General features: G+C 34.3%; 2 protein-coding genes across 3 annotated transcripts; one reads left to right on the top strand and one right to left on the bottom strand.

The window, feature by feature from the left end:
• Window positions 1-23: 23 nt before the first annotated feature.
• Window positions 24-12,263, top strand: LOC147407965 (mitochondrial carrier protein MTM1-like). 2 transcript variants are annotated; one of them, XM_086436767.1, is made up of 10 exons: window positions 24-384; window positions 995-1,084; window positions 3,817-3,858; window positions 4,296-4,355; window positions 6,315-6,485; window positions 7,325-7,424; window positions 9,275-9,366; window positions 9,482-9,631; window positions 11,304-11,362; window positions 11,548-12,263. In XM_086436767.1, exons 1-10 carry the CDS (start codon window positions 124-126, stop codon window positions 11,678-11,680), a joined length of 1,158 nt encoding a protein of 385 aa, XP_086292893.1. In that variant the 5' UTR covers window positions 24-123; the 3' UTR covers window positions 11,681-12,263. The 2 variants fall into 2 exon arrangements, with proteins under 2 accessions (XP_086292893.1, XP_086292892.1); XM_086436766.1 differs by having other exon boundaries at window positions 25-384; window positions 3,730-3,858.
• Window positions 12,264-12,763: 500 nt separating this feature from the next.
• Window positions 12,764-15,066, bottom strand: LOC147407964 (arabinogalactan protein 41-like). The gene is made up of 2 exons (XM_086436768.1): window positions 14,728-15,066; window positions 12,764-13,068 (listed from the first exon to the last, which is right to left on the bottom strand). Exons 1-2 carry the CDS (start codon window positions 14,843-14,845, stop codon window positions 12,962-12,964), a joined length of 225 nt encoding a protein of 74 aa, XP_086292894.1. The 5' UTR covers window positions 14,846-15,066; the 3' UTR covers window positions 12,764-12,961.
• Between the last annotated feature and the right edge of the window lie 7,252 nt (window positions 15,067-22,318).

The raw sequence follows: 22,318 nt of genomic DNA, 5'->3' as shown, positions 1-22,318 counted from the left end.
ATTTTTGACTTTTTTCCATTTTTATTTATATTCGATTCATTTTTCAAGCTGTCCGATGTTCGGTTCCCATCGTTTGGGGTGTTTATAGTGTAAAAAGTGTGGAGAGAGAGAGAGAATCAAAGGATGGTTGGTCCAAGGCAAAACCTTCCTTCATGGGTGACTGCTGCCGCATCAAGAGCAGACTTAGACCGAAACTTTTCATCTGCATCTGAAGCCATGGTTGCAGAGGAAAGAAAAGCTTCGCTTTTTCCTTCTTCTCCTCAACACCAACACCATTCCAACACTCTCTCTGATTTCGAATTGGGTTTTGGAGAACGGGCCTTGTCTGCTGCTGGTGCAGCCGTTCTTTCTGCAATCCTCGTTAACCCTCTCGATGTCGCCAAGGTATATTTTCTCATTTTATTTTAGTTTCCCTCTTTTTTTTATTTGATTTTATGTTATTATAGATAATACCCATTTGTTAGTTTTCATCAATTTTTTTTGCCATTGTTGTTATATAATATAGGTTTTTGATAGTCCAACGTGGGTTTTTTTTTCCCCCATTTTAATTGATAGAAATTCAATTTTTTTTTCTTTTTTTAGTTCTTTCTTGAGATCATTTGTTATCTAATATGGGTTGTTGATTTTCGATATTGCTTTCCCCTTTCCTTCTCTGTTTTGGTTTAAATTATATAACACATTCAATACTCATTAGATGCCATGATGGAGTTTCACATGTACCCCTTCTTTCAGTTTGTAAATTTTTTATTGTAATTATGGGTTTTTAATGTTGTTGAATTTTACATAAACACCATTTTGATGTTTATATGGTTCTTGGTTTTTTTAGTATTGGTTTAAGTGTGTTTTTTAGGCTCGTGGTGTTCATAAGTAGTACTCATAATCGGAAAATTTGTGATTCTGTCAGGATGTTATTGCTATCGCCCTTTGATGACCTCTAGTGGACTCTAATGGGTTTTGTTAATTTTTTGTTTCTCTTTTCCCTTCTACTCTACAGACAAGGTTGCAAGCACAAGCAGCTGGAGTTCCTTATTCGCATTCACCCCATCATGTTACTGGCCGTATGGCATCTCTTGGTCCAAATACGGTATGTTTGCACCTTTTTTATATCTCTCCTCTCCAGGGAGTAGCTTTATGACTATGCTGTAAAATTAACTAACGATTCAATTTTTGTTAATTATTATGGGCTAGATTTCTATTAAGAAGACAATGATTAAGAGATAGTTGGATGGTTTAATATCAGATACAAGAATTATCAGAAATCTATCCATCGGTTATTTAGGTTTAGGATTAGATTGTGAATTCTACTTCCATGTACATATATTTGCACATAAGTACATTCGATGAAGATTTGTAAAATATTATGGGATCACATTTTTCCACTTGGCGAGGTGATGATGCATATTGGGACCTTGGTCTTAGAAAAAGGCTTAACGACTGAGAAACTGAGGCTGTTGCAAGTTTGCTTGTTCTCCTTAGAAACATTTTCTTATCCCTTAAGAATAAGGACAAAAGAGTGGAGAGAAGTGTCCAAGATGTATTATTTTCAGAAAAACTCAATATGCTATGCTAGTGTCTTTAGAGAGGATGCTACTCCTAGGTTCCATAAAGGGTTTGAAATTCCATTTAAAGTCTTCTTTGCTTGGTCAATTCCTTTCAACAAATTCTTAGTATCGGTAAATTAATTGGTCAGAGGAAAGTCATGGTTAGCTTTCATTGGATCCTTCCTTTTTCCCTTACTGATCTATCTGGCATTTTGTTCAATCAAGTTTTTAACGCTAAGAGGTGGATTTGATGAAGCTTGTTGCCATTTGCAGTTGCTAGAGCATTTTCAAAGAGAGGACCTAAAGATCCTTTGATCTGGTTGTTTAAGGATGCATGTATCATTCGTCTAAGTACCGTTAGGGGTTTAAAGGGTATTTCTTCAAGGAGTTTGTGTTCAAACGGAAATCATTGTTAGAGGGAGACTAATAGGGAAGTTTCTTGGGTTGGAGGGGGGCGGGGTAATTTGTATTTTGGTATCTGTGTGATAGGTCTACTGGACCTACACCTTATTTTTTTTTGCAATTTTTCATATTCTTAATTAAATATTTGCACCTATAAGACCACACCATTTCTATATTTATCTATTATGCTTATTTGGGCTGGGAGGTTAATTTATAAGTTCCTCCCCTATTGTTGAAATCTCATCGCTGCATAAGTGGATCTCAACGTATGTAAGTAATCTTACCTTACGCACTCTTAAACTAGTTCAACTTTTGCTTTAGTATCCGGAAGAATGAATTTAACATAGTATTGTCTGTATTGAAAGGGGTGTCAATGGGTACCCATTTAACCAAAACTGATAGGCTGGTTCTGGATTCCTTTTTATTGGACCCAATTTAGAGTGTAATCTCTTGGAATCAAACTGATTGAGAACAACAAACCGATAGGAATCTAGAACTGGAACCATTAAATTTTTTTTTTAAGGGTTCTGGTTCCATCAATTTGAGAATTCGAACATGTACAGGTAAAAAACGGAATTGAGAAAATTTAATGGTGAATTGGCCCATTGACATCCTTAGTATTGATCACTCGAATTTGCACATATTAATCATCTCTCATACGCAAGCAATGGTCCCAAGTTCCTATGTGTAGTTCTTGTTGAAGTATGGCTTAAAAACCAATTAGGCCCGGTCCAAGTGTGTGTATTGTTAGGTTGGTCTAAGGTAATTTGGGTTGGGCTTGTAATTTATGTAAGTGGCCCACTTATGTGGTACTTCTAAAAAGGGTTTTGTTCTTTTGTTGTTAGAAGTTTAACTTCAAGTCTTAAGTCTTTTATAGAAAAGAGAGTAGAGAAAGAAAGAAACTCAAGAGAGGAGAGGTTTGGGAAGATTGAGATCTAGAAGAAGGTGAATCTAAGTGATAAAATGAGTCCTTGTATCGATTTGCTCCTTTTTCTTCATAGTGAAATTGAGCTCCAATGCTCATACCTCCATGGACGTAGCATTTGGGCGAACCACGTAAAATCTTGTGTTGTGGGTATTGTGTTCTTACTCTTTTCTTTGTGTGGTTGTTTTTCTTTACATTTGCTACTATTAGTTGGGTTACCCTTCGTTGTTATTATCAAACAAGGTCTTGGAAGGTTTAACATATAAGGTCTTTGGTTAAGTTCCCAATAGGTGTTTGACCAAATTACAAGCTTCACAGGGGTGTTCATATACACAACAGTTTTTCCATCCCTATGAATACAGTTTAGACCAAACAAAGATAATAGTTTCAGGATAACCCCTGGAATAAGGCTTTCTTTCCACCGAAGATTTTTTATGTTCATCTTGATCCAAATGCCCCAACATATTGCCAAAGGAAGCACCCTCATAAAATCCTCCTCAAATTATAAGCCATGTGAAACCAATTTTGGAAAAGAGAAAGAATATTTTGGGGAAGGAGCCAGTGAGTATTGAAGAGACTAAAAATGGGACAATATTACACTATTATTGGAGTCATTGTTGACCCCTCCTTTTCTAAACACAACTCGGATAGAAATTATCTCGAACTTCTAAAATAAAGTGATGTTGCCCATTTTTTCTGTGATGTAGGTTATTTATTTGGACTGTCTTACTTCTTTTTAAAACATGCTTCTGTATTCAGTACTTTTCCCTTTTCTTATGCGTGGATAGCTCATTATTTTTGGAACCTAAAGATGTTATTTTCTCTGTGATTAATTTTGTCCCTTGGGATATTTTGGTTCAGATATTTTCAGATCTGAGATGTTCTCCATCATGCACACGTGGTGCAATTCTTGGTACTGAATCAGTTTGTCCTCCTGATTGTTTTCAGTACAAAGGAACTTTGGATGTCTTCTACAAAATCATTCGACAGGTAGGCCATTTACTCAGTCACTTCTAACCATAAATAAAACAAAACTTGTCTATCAAAAAATAAAAACTTGTCTATCAAAATATAAAATAAAATAAAACTAAACTAACTTGACTTAAGGAGAAAATTACACAAATTTTAATTAGTCCCCGATGTATAATATTCTTCTTAGGATGCCCTCTAGTCATTACTAGAGGGTTGTGCTTTCTTTGTAGCTGAATGACTTTGTTGAAAGAAAGTTGGTACTTAAACTCTGTTCATAAACACATATTGTAGAAAATATAGATTAAAAAAAAAAAAAACGGTACATTACAATTATACTACTCATCTATAAATGAAATTTATCCTCTAAAGTAATATTCTTTATATTCAATTTCTCATCTTCATAATTAGGAAGCATTTATCAATGTCTTAGATATTTAACTAGAGAGTTTGTGCAGGAAGGATTTGCAAGGCTTTGGAGAGGCACAAATGCAGCCTTAGCCCTGGCCATACCAACTGTAAGTTTCTTCATTTAATTTTCCTGGTTATTTCATTTTTTATTTTATGTTTCCTTTTTGAGTTTATACCTAAATCCATAGTTCAAATTTTCATTTAATTGCGGGATGTTTCATCCAAGTCATTTCATAATTTGAACATTCTGAAATGAGAATGAATCGGAAGAATGTTTTGGTCCATCTCGGAATGTCTCAGTTCCTTTGGGAATCTTTCGGATACATTTCTAGACAAACTGAGATGAAACTAGAGAAATCTAATTTTCTATAATTTTTGCCAAGATTCTTGAGCTGAAAAAAATGACACTCAAAGATTAAAAAAAAAAAAATCCAATGTGCTAAAATACATTGAAAAGCCAAAAATGAAGAAGAAGATTTGAATCTCTGCAAATAACAAATATTTGAAGGATAATAATGCATCAAATGTTGTGCTTCAAATCACCAATTTTTCAATTGAAACCTCCATGTATCAAGCTTTTTCACATCGAAAACAAAGAAAGAGAAAGATAGAGAGAGATGCTTGAGAAATGCTGTGGCAATTCCATTCATGCTACTCTACACCAATCAAGCTAAGAGAGAAATGTACGTCTCCATCTTTGGTCCTTATATATAAGAAAAATATTTGATTCTATTCTTCATGGAGTTGGGTAGCTAAACAGCTTTAGGTTTACTTTATTCTCATATCGCTTAACAGGCTTATCGACCATTAAATATTTGGACCACCCCATGGAAATCAAAATTGTTCTGATTTGTGATTCTAAACAACTTTAGGTTTATTTTGCACATACATGATTGATTAATAGGCTCATCAACCAATGAATATTTGGACCATCTTGAGGATATCAAAATTATTATTTTTATGTAATTTCTAATCATCGGATCAATGTTGTTTAATAGCATATGCGACCAGCACATGTCTTTTAAGTCTTGTGAGTTGAGAGTGACTTGAGTTGAGACTTGAACTTTGAGAGTAATAGTTTAGAGTAGAGATTAGAGAATATTTGTAATTATGTGAGAATGTAGTAGCAAATGTAATGAGATTTAAGAGTTGGAGGCTTTGTGAGAGTAAAAAAGAGATTGGAAGGTAGAAGAGTTGTTGTAAAAGTTGTATCGGGGGGTAGAAGTGGGATATTTATAAGAGAAAAGTGATTTTAAGCTAAGAAAAGAAAAGAAAATCTGCATCCAACAGGCATATTTCTGACCCTTGAACAGTATGCCATCGCATATTGTCCAATGACATATTTTGGCTGTATGCGATTACAGCATATGCGATTTCCATTGTGAAAATAGCATATGTGATCGCATAAGCGAATATGCGACTGCATTTGACAACATTGCATTGGATATAAGTGTTTTTCATCATGGACTTTGTGAAAGACCTATTAAACCAATTAGAGACAGGCCCAGTCTAACCAAGACCATGCGTAGGCTTGCCAAACATTAATTTGAAACAAAAATTTGAATCTTGGTTCATATAATGACTTTAAGATATTTTTTTTCTAATTTGTGTATGTTTTATGCTTATGGGTATTTGATAGCTTATTGAAACATTACACATATTTTAATGCAATCTAACTTTATTTATTATCAGCATATCAATATTTACCGGTGCCTATCAACATGAAAAGTGTGATTTTTAATGTAAATTCTTGTTAACTCTATTTTATAAACTAAAATATGTTTTTCTTAACAATATTTATTACTAAAATACTGGTTCTGATGAATGTTTTGCAATGTTTCAGAATGTCTTGTAGAATTTTTTTTTTTTTTGTTCTTTCAATTAAGAAACATTCCTTTAAAACGAAACTTTGAATCATTGTATCAATGCATCTCTAACGGTTTGTTACTCTAGAAAGAGGGATTGGATATTATTGTATTTTTGTTGAAGCTTTCCGGATGATCAATCATGCAATTTTTTAACGAATCAATTATGTAATTGAATTGATTATTAAAATTATGAACCAGGTGGGAATATATTTACCTTGCTATGACATTTTCCGCAATCGGATCGAGGAACTCACCACCCGGAATGCGCCTTACTTGACACCATATGTCCCCTTAGTTGCAGGCTCAGTGGCACGCTCATTAGCTTGCATTTCCTGCTATCCTATTGAACTTGCAAGAACCCGCATGCAGGTATTGAACTTTATAGGATGATATTTTGTTTACAACTGATTCTTCACCAATTCAAACGTAAATGTATATGATGATAGGTAAGTTGGTCTTGAATAGCCGACCCCAAATCTTTGGGATAAGTTGTTCTTGAACTTGAATCCACGGCTTCAAAGTTGCATTGTCATTTGTTGACCAACTGAGCCATGGGTTGAATCCCTTTCCTTTCGAACATGTAACAATATACATTTTAATAGGGAGATGTTATGTGCAATTGTGTAAGCATTGGAGTAGTTTTTATTTTGTGGACCATCACCATATTGCTCTTACCACCCAAGGTAATGTAGTAGACTAGATGGTTAGGATCATCTAGTCAGGTTGACCTTTGGTCCAATTCATCTCAAAAGATGTACACTTTATTTAACTTTTTATTTTTGATGAATAATGTGCACTTGAAGTTCAAGTGAAGAAAGAGTTTTGAATGCCTATGATAATTATGGTTCTTAAAGATTCTTGGTTGGCTGAACTAATGCAATATGTGGAAGCTAGAAATGTCATTTTCCAACACTTTCTACAATTTTACCATGATAGAGAGAGATTAGAATTTGGAAACATAAGTGTTGTGAGGGATTGTCTTATTGCAATGCTTTTATCTCTTGGATTTATTACTTCCTTTTAGAAACAAGCTGATACCTCTCCTTGAAAACTTTGTTTATTTTGATTCTTTTCCCATGCTGAAAGTTCTTTTAAGCCTTTCAATGTGAAAAAAGGATTTTTAGTGTCAATTTTTTTTTACCCTATTTGGCTGTCAAATCAAATTTTAGTGGTAGTTCTCTAATTTTACTACTTGTTCTTTTCAATAGGCTTTTAAAGAGATTCAAACTGGTGTGAAGCCTCATGGAGTTTTGAAAACTCTACTTGGAGTCCTATCTCCTGTTAGGAGCAAAAATAATATTCAAAATTGTAAGCTCCCCCTCGTCTCCCTTGAATTAATATTTATGTTATGCTTGACTTAGGATTCAAATTTCTGCCGATATTAAATGATTAGTTGGTGTACAATAGAATGATATAGATTATAGAACAGTTAAGTCTTACACTATTCAATGTATTAATTTTTGGTTTTGGTGCCTATTTTGCTAAGCCTGGAAATGGACATATTTCTTTTAAATATTTTGACAAGTTTGGAATTTAATACTATTTTCTAAGAAATGATATAATGTTGTGGAAATTCTCGTTGCAACTTTAGGAAATGGTATACTAGAGATGAGAACATGTATTATACATGCTATGATGCTAAAAGGAAGTCTAACTATCAACATATCTTTAGAGCAAGGTAACACACTATTGAAAATATTAACAACCTCAATATCAAGGGCAATCGAGTAGATGTTACAAGCTCCTCACTTAGAAAATTTAATAAAGGTCTGAAACATTAGAGGCAAATTCATTGTTTTCATTTAGCATAAAGGTTGATGTCTTCCCCTTGTAAATGTCATATGGCACACTCAATTGGGCCCACTGACCCAAGACATCATACCTTATATTGTTAGACTAATAAAAAAATAATCTGATTAGTGATGTATAGTAGTTAGACTTAGAATTGAGTACCAAAAAATATCAAAATCACTGGCTAGAACTCAACTATTAAAAGCTAAATAACAAAAAAAAAACAAAAACAGTTTAAAATGTAAAAAATGTTTTTTTTACTCGCGTTTTATTCACTAGTTGAATAAAGCACCTTTTTAAACGTGATTTTTTCCTAAATAAAAAAGAACGCTGCTTTTTGGGAGTTGTGACCATTCATGTGCCCAGGCTCGTGTTGTTTTGTGCAAGAAACAAGAACTTGGAAATTGGAAGTGCCAAGCTACATTGGACATAATTATCATTTGCATCCAACACTTGTACTCGTAGTATGGTAGTTGTCCTTATGTTTCTTTCTGCTTCTTTCTCCTTGCTTTGTGTTGCTTATTCTTGTACCATGCAAAAGATAAGTTTGCATGTTTATTCAAGTGTTTTTGTATCCTTTCTCACTATCTCAATCCACATTCCTTTTTTTCCTTCTCGCTTGTTTCTAGTTGGGGCTACTATCAGTCTTTATTGCACATGATCAAACCATCTCAATTTACTTCCCTCAATTTATCAATTTATTGGGGCTACTATATTTTCATGAATAATTTTATCTTTCGTAAGCTTTCCACCATCCACCTCAGAAACTTCATCTTTGTTAGCTCGATGTAAAAGGCGTTAAGAGGATTATACCTGAGGGTTCTCCTCGCGGGCGTGGCTTCCTCAAAACACGATACACCTTTGTGTAAAAGCATGAAAAAGCTTGTGATGCGTACATCATCCATTGAAGATTGGGAAATAGCAAGTGCCTCACATCTTCTAAACCTTTTTGACCTTGTGGTGGCAGTTTGTAGCAACACACTTAGATGTCCTCTGCATCTATGCCTCACACTGGCCATTGAAGTGCCTCACCAAGCATCTCCACATCATATTTATTGGATGTAAAGTAGCACATAACAAGTGCAAAAACCCCTGTGTTGGTACTGTGGAGAATGCTTTAGCACATATACCCAAGAAATTGTGAGCAATCTTTGAGGAAGTTTCTTAAGAATGAATCCATTTCCAATTCCATGGTTAAACCTATCATTCTTTTGGATGCTTAAGAAAATGGCCAATGTTCATAAAAAAGTCAATGATTTAGATTCCTATGATCGTTATACATTTATAAGTTTGTCTTCTTTCAATCTTTGTTTGTAAATTTTTTTTTGTTTAGCTAATGTGTTTTAATCGACCTCCTGTTTAAGCAGGGCAAAGCTACCGTATCTTGTGGACGGGTGTTGGGGCACAACTTGCTCGTGATGTTCCATTCTCTGCAATTTGCTGGTCAACCCTTGAGCCGGTAACACTTCATTCTCTAAAGAAGTTTCATGGATTGATTTGTGGTGTCTAGTAACTTTTGCTTATATGCACGTTCAATTTGATGATGGAAACTCATCTTTTTTCTATTTATACAGATGAGGAGAAGGATACTTGGTCTGGTGGGCGAGGATGCCAATGCATTAAGTGTCCTTGGGGCAAATTTCTCTGCCGGTTTTGTTGCGGGAAGCCTTGCTGCTGCTGCTACATGTCCTCTCGATGTTGCTAAAACCCGGAGGCAAATAGAGGTTGGTTCTTAAAAACAGATTCTGTCTATTTGGTTTGGATGATCTCTAATTCAATTCTGAAAATTTTAACCATGGGTTATTCATCTCACCAACGACTTTTGGGACCATTTTTATTGTTGCCTCAATACTTCCAGATTTCAAGTTTTATGTTTTTTCCGTGCCGACACTTCATGCCATGACACGACCCTTCTAGGCACTTTCCATAAATTTGGTAGACTGGTTTTTCCTAAAATGAATATTATTAAGAGTGTGGGCTATGTACTTAGTAACTAGGGTGGCTATCCAACCCAGTTTCTTTCATGTGCCACAGATTACTAGATTACTACCTAGATGATCTGTTGTAACACAAGTGAAAATTTGTACTGGCACTGCAAATTGGAAATTTCAGAGGTGACCATGCTAGACTCATTTGGAGATCTTGATACTTAGCACCTGTGTTATGTGTCAAGGTATCTCTGGCCATTTTTTAATTGGGTTCTAGTTTCAAAATTGCTGATAGTTTTGGTGACCATCCGTACCAACAAATAAGGCCTTAAATCATATTGATATGGGTCATCAAGACTTAAAATCTTGTCACAAAAACCATGTAAGAATATCTATTGAAGTCTAAAATTACATTGGTGGTGGGCACCTGATGGAGATCACGTTGTGTTGTCCACTCCAATTTTCTCAGATATTGAAGCATGAGGCTAGCTACCGCCTCAAAGCATAAGTCTCGCATGCATGAAATTTTCAAATTAATAATATGGCATACAAAACAATTAGTATCAAAAAGTAGAAAAATTCGGGTAGTCAGCATTTATTTTCAAGTTTCAAATCTGCATCATTGATTTCCAAGTTCAATCCCCTACATTAATAGTAATATAGAATAATACTATTTTATATTTGAGCTATAAAGAAATATTTTATATTACAATAATTGAAAGTTCATGTAGTAAGTAACTATTTTATCGTTATTACAAGAATATAACTAAATACTATTTTCAGTCACTTTCCAAGCATAATACTCAATACTAATAAAATTTATTTATGAATCAAATCAATTCAACCACTTTCTTTGCAAAATTACTATTTTAGATTGTAATTTTGGAAAGTAGAAGAAGTTAGTGTTCAATTCGGTCAAAATGCGTACGTCTTGGTCATGCTTCACACTAAGGCACATATATTGTCGTCTCAGGCATATGCCTTCACTGTTTTTTTATGTTTCTTCCCTTGCTTCCTTGTATGTCAGTGTTTTGTAATAAACCTTGACCTAGAGTATGCCTCACATGTCTTTAAAACCACTGTTCCTCACCATATTTCCTTGATTCGATAATCTGCAAACCACCATATTTTATGGTTACATGGCTCTTAGCACTGATCTAAAGAATTCCCAATTGAAGTTCTGTTAACACAGTGTTTGGAGGATGCAAACTGAGGGAAGTTGCATGACCACTTAGACAGTCTGCTTTATGGGTATATCAGATTTCCTCTTAGAGCATAGATTAATAATGGTGTTATAGTGCCCATATTTTACTTCCTTAGAAACCAATCCTTGGTCATTTTTAATGATGAAAATTTGGGAAAGGGGAAAAAAATGAACCATGTTTTATAATATTGATAAAGATGTCGGATGATCCTCGCATTGGATTAACTATATTTACTGACTATTGAAATTGATGTTGTTTTTCAGAAAGATCCAGTCAGGGCATTGGGAATGACCACGAAGCTAACATTAATGGAGGTTTGGAGGTGTGTTACTTCTTTCCTATATGTATTTTCTCAGTATATCAACTCTCATTTTCAAACTCGAGCTTTCTGATCTCCCTTATATATAATAGTACACCACCATCGTGCTCAATCAAACTGTCCAGTCATCTAGCCCAGGAACCAGCCTAATCCAAATGTTTACAACTTTAAAATCTTCATTTTCACAGGGACGGGCGGATGAAAGGTCTCTTCACAGGTGTTGGTCCTCGTGTTGCCCGTGCTGGACCATCAGTCGGGATTGTTGTTTCTTTTTATGAAGTTGTGAAATACATTTTACATCAAAGACATTCAACCTTGTGATGGGAGATTGGGTTGTCCAACTTTTTTTTTCGTCTTCACACACATTGCTTTGGCATGAGGCAGCAACCAGTACAGAAGGAACTCATACACACATAAAGGCATTCTTACAAGCTCTTTACACCGATAGTAAAGTTTAGAAGCAAAACTCAATACTCTTGAAGACATGACATTCTTTCAAGTTCTTTGTGCCAGTTGGCACAATTTCTAAACAACAAAATACATTTTTTGGTTCATTGTCATCATAAAAGCCTTTCCCAAAATGTTGGGTTTTGGATAAAATGTTGGTGGGGTTCAAGAAGTGCAAATTCGAGAGATTCATTTTTTTTTTCCTGTTACCTTCAGTTAGAATCCAATTTTGTCAGGTGAAGTATGGCGTTTTTGTTTACATGGAATTTGTTTCTTTTAGATGTTTAAATAATCTTGTTGGGTGATTGCATCCCGTCATTCTTTTACTTTTCCTTTTTGGAAATATGAACTACTTATTGAAAAATGTTTACAAAGAGGAAGGGTTGAATATGTAATGGACCGGAGATCCCACAATTTGTTGGACTCCATCGTTGATAATCTGATGGATTTTATTTTATTTTGACAAGCGTAAATATCACGAATGGGAACTAGAATTGGTAGGATCTAAAAAGCCAATTTTATTTAGATTATTTCTGTTAACACGACAATTGAAGATGTAAGACTAACTAGGAATGGTTCCAAGGATGCTACTTAAAAACATTCTTACTTGCTTGTATAAACTAATAAATTTGAGCCAAAATATCCATTACTTTTTCAACTAAAATCCAAAACATACTTTAAAAATGGTTAATGCTTAATGCTTAACAGCTCGTAATCTAATTTTTATGTTATGTGGTTGTACTTAAGGCCTTCTTGCTTGCTTGTGCACCAAACTAATAAACTTGAGAAAACCAAAAAACAAATTAACTTAGACCTCTTTGGATTGGGTTCGTTCTAAACTGGCACAAATATCGACCCACAAGCTCAAATTCAAACCGAATGAACCTTGTAAAATTGCTCTCTCAATAACCATTGGATGGCTCTCATAATTCAAGTACTATCATACCAGAGTAAATATCAAAGAACCAAATTAAATATATCAAACTGCCATAGAGAATGCAACTCCAAAGTGAATTCCAGATAAAAAGAAGAAAAAGGAATAAAACCCCACACACCCTAACAAAGCACATCATGTACAAAACACCATCACATTTACCCACCCACCCCCATAAAGCAATTCCTTTCTCTGCCCCACACTCTCTCATGTTAGTCAAATCAGAAGAAGTTGTAGGAGGACGAGGCGTCCATAGGGTGGATGACATACGTAAGCACTAGTGCCACCAGCATCAGCACATATGCAATTCCTTGGTCAATTGAAGTCCCTGCAACATACATCAACAAAATGAATGTGTTGTGTCAACTCAGTGTAGTAGCTTTGTTATTATTCATCTCATAAAAAATACATCAACAAAACTGTAACTAAAATGCAATCTCATAGAAAGCCGACAAGTAGAGAACAATCTTCCGTTGGACAAGTGAGGGAACATGGATTCAGAATTTAAAGCAAGGAACTTTCAATGAGCACATAAAAAAGAAATGGATCGAAGAAAAATTAAACAAAATGATCAGATAAATGAGATGGTAATTTACAATTCAAAACATAAGAATCAAATTTAATAGATTGAGCATTGTGGAGATATGGATTTTGAGATGGATGAGTGGAAAGTTCTAAAGGCAAATATAATGGTTTTTAAACTCCAATGTGTTTGGATCAAGAGAAATGAAGAGAAAAGAAATTCATCTTAAAAGAAAATAAAATAAGAGAGAAGAAATCATCTCTCTCTCCATTTGGTTTAATAGTAGAAAAACATAAGCTTAGAGAGAAAAAAAGGGTAGAGTTGTAATTTTAAATGTTATATTATTATTCGTGAACTTTTCCTTTCACTCTGATTTGGAGAGGAAAAAAAAAAGAAAAAAATTGGCCGACTTTTCTCTCCCCATTTAACAATCCAAACAAGAGAAGTGGAGAGAAACATACGTTCTTTAATTTTCTTTTCTCTCAACCCAAACCATGGTTTTAAAACTTGTCTTGACGTCCTTGAGCGAGACTGAGTCATCTCAGGCAATCTCTTCGGACAAGATTTTTTTTTTTTTTTTAAAAGCCTTGGAATTAAAACGAACCATGTCTTTGAGACGACTTGTCAAGTCGAGTCATTGGTGGATGTCCACCAGGAGACAACTCGGACGAGTCATCTTAGTTGTGATTTAAAAACATGCTTTAAAAACTCGACCAAGACCAAGACCAAGACGTATTGTCCGAGGTCGGCATCACAAGTCAATTTTTTGGAAGAGATTTAGAACCCCACGTTGATTTTTCAAATTTTTGAACAAGATGTCGTCCAAGACGACTCGGTATCTGGCATGGTCAATATGAGAGGGGAAACCGAGTTTTAAAACCATGATCCAAACACACTGAAGATCCATTCTATTGAACAAAACAGAACAATAAACAAAATATACTCAGAAGAATACTACAGAGATTGGAGTTCAAAATAAGAACACTTAAAATCGGAGATTTCAAAACATTCAAATTTCAAACAGACCTCCAAGGAAAGGAAATGATTTGATTGTATCTTTGGAAAAATACCAAGAAATCAGAGCGAATCTTCAAGAACACAATCATTTGCAGCAAAAACACAAAAAACATTGTGGCATTTATGGATGAATATGCTTCCACTAGACTTTAACAATCCAACTCAAAGAAACCATATCCATACTAAGAAATCTTCAACAACAGAACAACCACAAAAGACACAGATGCTTAAAAATCAAAATCTAACCGATTTTAAGAAGAAAAAAAAAGCAGCGAAAGCAGATCTACAGAATAAAACCAATATAACCTATAAAAAAGCGATGAAACACTCAAAAAAGTAAGAAAATAACCGAAAACAACCTAAAACACTACAGAATCCAAATTACAACTTCAAATCAGAAGAAAACAAAGCAGATTATCAAATCAAAGAGATAAATAGAGAATCAACCATCGCTAGTGGGCGCAGGAGCAGGAGCCATAGTCTGAGCCTTAACAGCAGGCAAGACAATGCTGAAGATCAGAGCTACCATCACCATTACTCCAAATGGAACCCTAGAAACAGCCATTTCTCACAGATTCTCTCTCGTTCGTATTCGAAACCCCAAAAAAATTAACTAATTAATCAAATCTCTCGATCTCTCTCCGCGATTACGATTTAATTTGTAATCGAAATCTCTGCAAATGCTCCCGACGAGAGCCGCAGAGAGAGATCTCAAAGACCGATTTACTAACGAACGCCCCGATTTTTTTTTATTTTTTTCTATTCGGTTTCAAGATTTAGGACCTGAATTTATCTTATAAGGAAACAGAGATAAATCGGGCCCACTAAAAAAACCGTTACGTTTCAACGTGGGGTCCACCACATGTCTCGGCTCCACTTCCCCATGTGACCGCTACGTCAGCCAGACTGTCAGCTCTGCTATCTACAGATAGCACTACGGCTCATGTTCTTCCATGTGGCATTATCTTATTGGTTTTCCTATTCTAAGAAAAGATGACTCCGAATTGTCTTTACATGACCGTAATTGATGGTTGAGCATGGCCAATGGATAGGGCTGTTCATGGATCCAAACAGACCCGAAATCTATCGGTTCTAATCCAATAACTCAGATAAATTTTAGATCAATCATGTAAGGGTCCCGTTCGGCACCCTAAGTTTTACCACACACTTTAACAAACGCGTTTTGTCTTACATGGGTTAGAAGTTTCGGAATGGGCTGATTTTTGGTGAGGATGATCTCTATGGTGTAGAGATCATCCTCACCAAAAATCAGCCCATTCCAAAACTTCTAACCCCATCAAAATTGATTTACAAAAAATGGACGGTCCACGATTTTTCAACGTGTAAACATGGGGCTAAACATTTCGGAATGGGCTGATTTTTGGGGAGGATGATCTTCTAATCGTAGAGATCATCCTCACCAAAAATGAGCTCATTCCAAAACTTCTAACCCATGTAGGACTAAAAACATTTGTTAAAGTGTGTGGTAAAACTTAAGGTGCTGAACATTTCCCATCATGTAAAACCTAAATTATAAATTCTCTGTGGAAGATATTTAACGCATATATCAGCATTTTTTTTAGAGCTGCTATTGGCACCCCCAACTTTTACTTATTACACTCTAATTCTTAAATTATTTATCACACCTCACTTAAAGATTAAAATACACATTTCCTCGAGATATACATTATGTAAGTGTGTATCCCGAGAAAAAATCTATGATTCTTTATCCATGCCACTTCAGCCATGCATTGACTGAGTGAAGACTTTCAAAATCATTATTCCCTTTTCAAACATTACCAAGGTTTGGCTAAAATTATAATCTCAACATTATGGCACTAGTTCTAACAATTTTCAATATCTGTTTACAACTATGATTAGGCTCGTATAAAATCCTAAAAAAAAAAAAAAAACACAAATAAACAAAGATCTTCTATTGGCACCCCAACTTTTACTTATCCTCGACCATTCACTTATTTCTTTATTTTTAATTGGGATGTAATAAATACAAGTTGGGGTGTCAATAGCAGCTCTCAATTTATTTATTTATTTACTTATATGAAATAGGTTTTGATATGCTTGAGATTCGATTCAATTGTCATAAGTCAAGTTCAACCCAATTATTGTATGAATGGGTCCCAGATCGACCCTACCTAACATAGTCACAAACTTTCAGGAATTTTTCAAATTCTCCAATTAAGGATCTAAATAGGTAAAATGACGATTTATGGATTAATCATTGAATATGTGTTTTGGATAGAGACCAAAAAAATAATTTGTATATTCTCCAAAAAAAAAGGATAAAAAAAAAAAAAGATTTACAAAACTTAGCCAAACTTATCCCAATTAATTAATTGAAGCCTTGCAGAATCCAAACTTTGTGAGTATTCAATCCTTTGACAACCCTAGAAATGGATGAGTTGTAATGGGTAATGGATACCCGACCAAATCGAATCCAGCCCAATTATCTTAGAATTGGGATTAGGGTGTCATGAATCAAGACTCATGGGTTGGACCAGATTGGGCTTTAAACGGCCCAATTTGCAAATTTAACACAACATATTGATACCATTCTTTCACTCTTAAAATAAGAAGTTGATTTTGAATGGTGAACCGCAAACTTGATTTTGATCTGAGTGAACCAATAAACTTGATAACATAGGTAGGAAGTTGGGAACATATATTAGAAAATTGTTTTGGTGACATTTTCAGCAAAATCAATTTTCCATTTTTTATTACATAATGAAAAATTAGATCCTAGCACCTAATTGATCTGAATTCAACGACGAACAACATCAAAAAAGTTGGCCTCAATTTTTTTTTTTTTTTTTTTTTGCTTAGTGAGAAAATCTTTTTCCCCTGAGGAGTGAGTAATTTAAAAAAAAAAAAAAAAAAACTCATTTTCTAGGGATTTGATTTTACTAACAATCAAACACACCCTAAGCATGAATCTGGAAGTTGAGAAACAAATTGAGGCACTTAGAAATGATCAAAAAATGCAAATCAAGAGAGAAAATAGAGATTTGAAAAACATTTGAATAATATTTATGTTGTTGACCCCACCAAATAGTTGGTATAAAACATGGAGGTGGGGACAAGCTAATGGTGCGTGACAAATCTTGGAAACATGCACCATGTGCATTGACATAAGTTGCTTTGGTTCTTTTATTCAAAAACATAATAAAGTTGCTTTTGATTTATGTTTAAACAAGTGGGTTGGTTTGTAGTCCCTACAAGACATATGGAACATATAAAGAGTTTTCAATGGCAGACTTGCCTAACCCAAGGCCACATATAAAGAGGTAGACTGATTATGAGTCGGTCCAACTCTAAACCTAACAAGCCTGATTTGGCCAAGCCTTTCGTCCTTCCTTTCCCCATACGGGCCCAAGTTGGGTTTAAGCTGTTATGGCTGCCACGTAGACACTGTTCCTATTCGAACGGGACACCTAACTTTATCTTATCGCGAAGTATAACCAAATTTATAATATATCTACTTTGAGGAATTCTAAGTTTAATCTCTGGAGGTCTTTCTATTATGAATTTTTTATGAGAAAATATTACTGTACTTGACGTCAATCTATGTTACCAAATTTCTAAATTATTAAAATATCCTTAAAATTATCTTATTATAATAGTATATTAAATTAATTATAAAGATAATTTTGGCTTTGCACGTGTAAATATAATATTTAACTTTGTATTCATTTTTTTATTTTAAGAGTGGGACATCAAATGACATACGTGTCAACTTATTTATTTAACAATTATAAGTAGGGCTATCAGGACTAGTTGGAGGGTCAATCCAGGCTCAACCTAAGTTGTAGAACCCTCAACCTGAGCTCAACTCAATCGGGCCATCGGGCAAGAGTTCATTAACTTAAGATTGAGCTTGGGTAAGTTTAAGTTAGGTAATTTTGGATGGATTGGGCTCACTGAGCAAGTCTAATTTCATTTTGATCAACAAATAAATTTTATTTTATATCTTAAAAATAAAATATAAATAAAACAAAATCACTTGTAAATAAATTCTCACACAACCTTCAAATCCATTAATTTTTATATTATAATTTTTTTTTCTTCTTAATTTTACAAATATATTTAGGAAGAAATAATTAATATTTTTTTTAATATATATTTATATGTAAAAAAATAGCATTGGGCTCAAGTTGAATTGGGTTTGGAGCCTCAACCTGAATTCGATTTGGGTTGAGATTTCCTAGCTCAGGCTCAACTCATTTTTCATATAACCCAACCCAAGCTCGCCATCAATCAGGTTGAGTTGGGGTTAACACACCAAAGTTGCAGCCCGAATTATAGGTAGGTTAAAATACATGTCACAAGATGGGACCCAAATGATTATTGAATCTGATGATCATACCAGTTATGACTATTGGCGTAAATTGGGCTGAGCCAGCTTAGTCGGGCTCAAATAGTATTAGACTGGGCCTATTTAAAATCCTAAAGCCCAAGCTTACCAAAAAAGGTCCTAAAGGATAGCGAGCTTCCGATTGAGCTGGGCTTCGAAAACTCAAGCCTAGGCCTGCGCGAGTTCATAACTATGATTCCAGACTGGGCTGGGCCGGGTCTAGAATAAGGTAGAAGTCACCACTTTAGACAGTAGAGTTGTCAGAGTCAGGATTGCACCGGGGTTCGATTTGAGATTAATTTAGAAAGAATTGGATCGGACCCATATAACTGAGTTGATAATAAAATTGGATAGGATTTTTGTGGTACCAGGGGTAGAGTGGTGACTCGCCCGAGTCATCTTGAACGAGACGAATCACGGATAGACATGATGTTTCACATCAGCAAAATCTCACGAGATAAACAAGTTGACTAGAATAATATTTTGAAATTCTTGGACAAGCCAGTAAAACTCGTCCGAGTCAATTGGGATTTTGTATATTTTAATAAAAATAATTTATTTATTATTAGAATTTGAACATGTATTATCTAAATAAAATGTGATTTTATAATAAACATCTTCTAATCTATCTCATTTTAAAAAAATTATAATTATTTTCATATAAATAAATAATAAACTGAGTTAAATGATTTATCTCATCTGAAACAAGTTGACTCATGGATAAGACGAGACGTCAAATTGAGATTTGAAACCATGGTTTTGTCAGATGTCAGTATTAGGATCCAAATCCAATTTGATAAAAATTTGATCGGGTCTAGATCACAGATCAAATCCATTTTGATAAGCAAAATATAAATAAACCAACTTCATTTATTTAAACAAAATATATAATATAATTATATAATTTCTCATAAGTTATTAGATCAGGCTCTTTCAGATTGGGACAAGACGGATCTAAAACCATTCCAATAGTATTTTTAATCAGAACCCAAATATCCAATCAAGATCCAAATGGATCAGATTTTTGGATCGGATCCAAACCATTGACAGCCCAGAATTTAATAGATCAAAGAACTATATTTGTTCAACCAAATACTTAATGGCTGACTGATAATTACGACCATACACTATACACCTTAATTTGCATAGTTGCGGTTCTTCATAAAATTATAGAATCATATAGTGGCCTTTATCAATTATCTTTTGTCACACAATGCACAACTTTAATTGATGGGGCCAGTCAATCCACATATAGATGCAGAAAAAGACAATACATGAAGACAAGAAAGGAGAAAAAACAAAATACAGGTTTGTAAGGATCAGTTTTAATAACAACTTACTTGTTTGAGGCTATGATTTTCCTTCTTATTACTCAGCTAGAGTTTGGCCGTGCGTATTGGCATGGACATCCTTGTTAGGGTTAAGGGTTAGATGAGGAAAGGTAATATAAAAGAGTAAATGAGAAAAGATAATAAAATTGAAATTTTTTATTGAAATACGTGTGAGATTGAATCCGAAACTTTCTTTATGGGGAGGGGGTCTGTAGGGGCGGAGGGATAAATATTAGGGAGACAACCGTTGTGTTTTATTATATGTATAGGATAGTTTTAATCCAATAAATGGTTGAGATGGGAAGGATACTTTTAGGGATTCTTCGAAAAAATCAATACCTAAAATAATTGTATTGATCCCAAGGAAACTTGTTTTGGATACAAAAAAAACCTATCTATCTTCCTATCATCTCTACCAAAGTTTGAGTGAAACTGTTTCTAAATTGTTTATTGGACAATACTTTTTTTCATTTTTTTGTGAAGGGGGATATAGACCTGTAGGCCCAACTAGCAAGCATTATGTGAAAAAGGGTTAAATTTGACATCAGGGTATGTCGAATTTTGCTAAACCATCGAATTTGCTTGGATTTAGTCAAATTTGACAGACCTTGACGTTGAATTTATCTCTTTTTTCGTGTAGTGAGGGGCGAAGCAACTGGCCTCTTTTTTTTTTTTTTTTGTGCTATCTTGCTAAAATCCCTCGGATATATGCAATATCCCACAAATCACAAATATCAAGTAAGTTAGGATAAATCCCTGTACGTGGCGAACGAGAGAGCTAGAACTCAAGAACTATATTTATGTATTTTTACCAAAGCAAATATCCATTATATGATCAATTTACCTGTATAATTATTCTTCTTTTATTTTGATCTTTGTAAATAATCTTTTATTTGAGTTTCGCAAGAAATATATAAAAGTAAAGTCACAAAAATAACCATAACCATTTTGATAAAAATAAACAAATGCCAAAAGGGGTATATATCCATCTTGATAAAAATATTTAAAATTGCATCTGAACTGGTAATTCCGACAAAATATTATAAAACCCAACAAACTTAATCATATCTTATTTTTTATTATTATACAAAGAAAGGGAAGATAATATAATACATCAAAGTTTCATCTCAAATACTCAGAAGCTCCACAAAGCAAGAGAAGAGGATTAATTATAAACAAACTTGTACTACATAATACATAATAGATATAATATTGGCTGGTTTAGTTTAGTTTAGTTTAGATGTTTTGTTTGAAGTAGGCCAAAGGAAAGCTCCCATGGCGAAGTTTCTTTTATGAGAAAGGTCTCCTGTGAGGGGAAGGCCATATTGGGAAAGAAGGCAGTTGAGCCTCCACTCTGGCATGGTCTCGTAGTCTGATTTTGTGTACCTTGGATAGTGTAGTGGCATCTGAAAGTACCCTCCACACTTGTTCTCCCTACTACCACTATTACCGTGGTGTTCTGTTCCTCTTAAGTCGGACAGTACTGTGTACACACCATTTGGGCAACTGCTTCCATTCATCTTTCTCTCTCTCTCTTTCTTTCTTTCTTTCTTTCTTTCTTTCTGTGACACTACATTCATACCAAGGTGTCCTTTTATAGATATCAGAGATAACATGGAAGATGACATTAAATATAAGGAACGGTAGAGACTTGGGTTGCTTCTGATTGGGATTCCCAAGAATTGTGTATCCCTAGAAAATTTTATCTAATTTCATCCATAGATCTGTAGAGAATCTATATTTTTCCTCTTATCTTAACCGTTTGTACAAGGGAGAACCTCAACCGTGGGAACTAGAAAGTCCTTAAATGTAAGTTGACGTGGCAGTGTGTAGAGAACCACAGATTTTTTTTCAGATCTCTAGAAAATCTATATTTTTCCTCTTATCTTAACCGTTTGTAAAAGGAAGAACCTCAACGGTGGGAACTAGAAAGTCCTCAAATGTAAGTTGACGTGGCGGTGTGCAGAGAACCACAGATTTTTTTTTTCCCCAAAAAACCTGGAGGAATTTTGTTTTTCACATTGCATTGTTGCCGTGGCCATATACATGTTATATTGAGATTCGAGTGAAAAAAATCTATGATTACATGCACATTAATAAAGGAAATTATTAATATTCAATGATGTATTATAATTTGTGATTGTGATTTCTTTGACTTTTGTAAATTTTCTATTATTGTATTTTTCTTTTATTTTTTAGATTTAGTTTCTTGATCTCTTTTATTGAAAATTGTACAAATCTGATTCTCTATAATGAAATAGTATGTCATATTTTCTCTCATTCTTCATCTCTTTACACATCTTCTCAGCAACTTAATTTGAAATACAATGAACGACTC

Source organism: Akebia trifoliata, chromosome 3, assembly GCF_017979445.1.
Source record: "Akebia trifoliata isolate Shusen 1 chromosome 3, ASM1797944v1, whole genome shotgun sequence".
Lineage (NCBI taxonomy): Eukaryota > Viridiplantae > Streptophyta > Magnoliopsida > Ranunculales > Lardizabalaceae > Akebia > Akebia trifoliata.
This window is presented reverse-complemented; position numbering and strand designations above follow the sequence as displayed.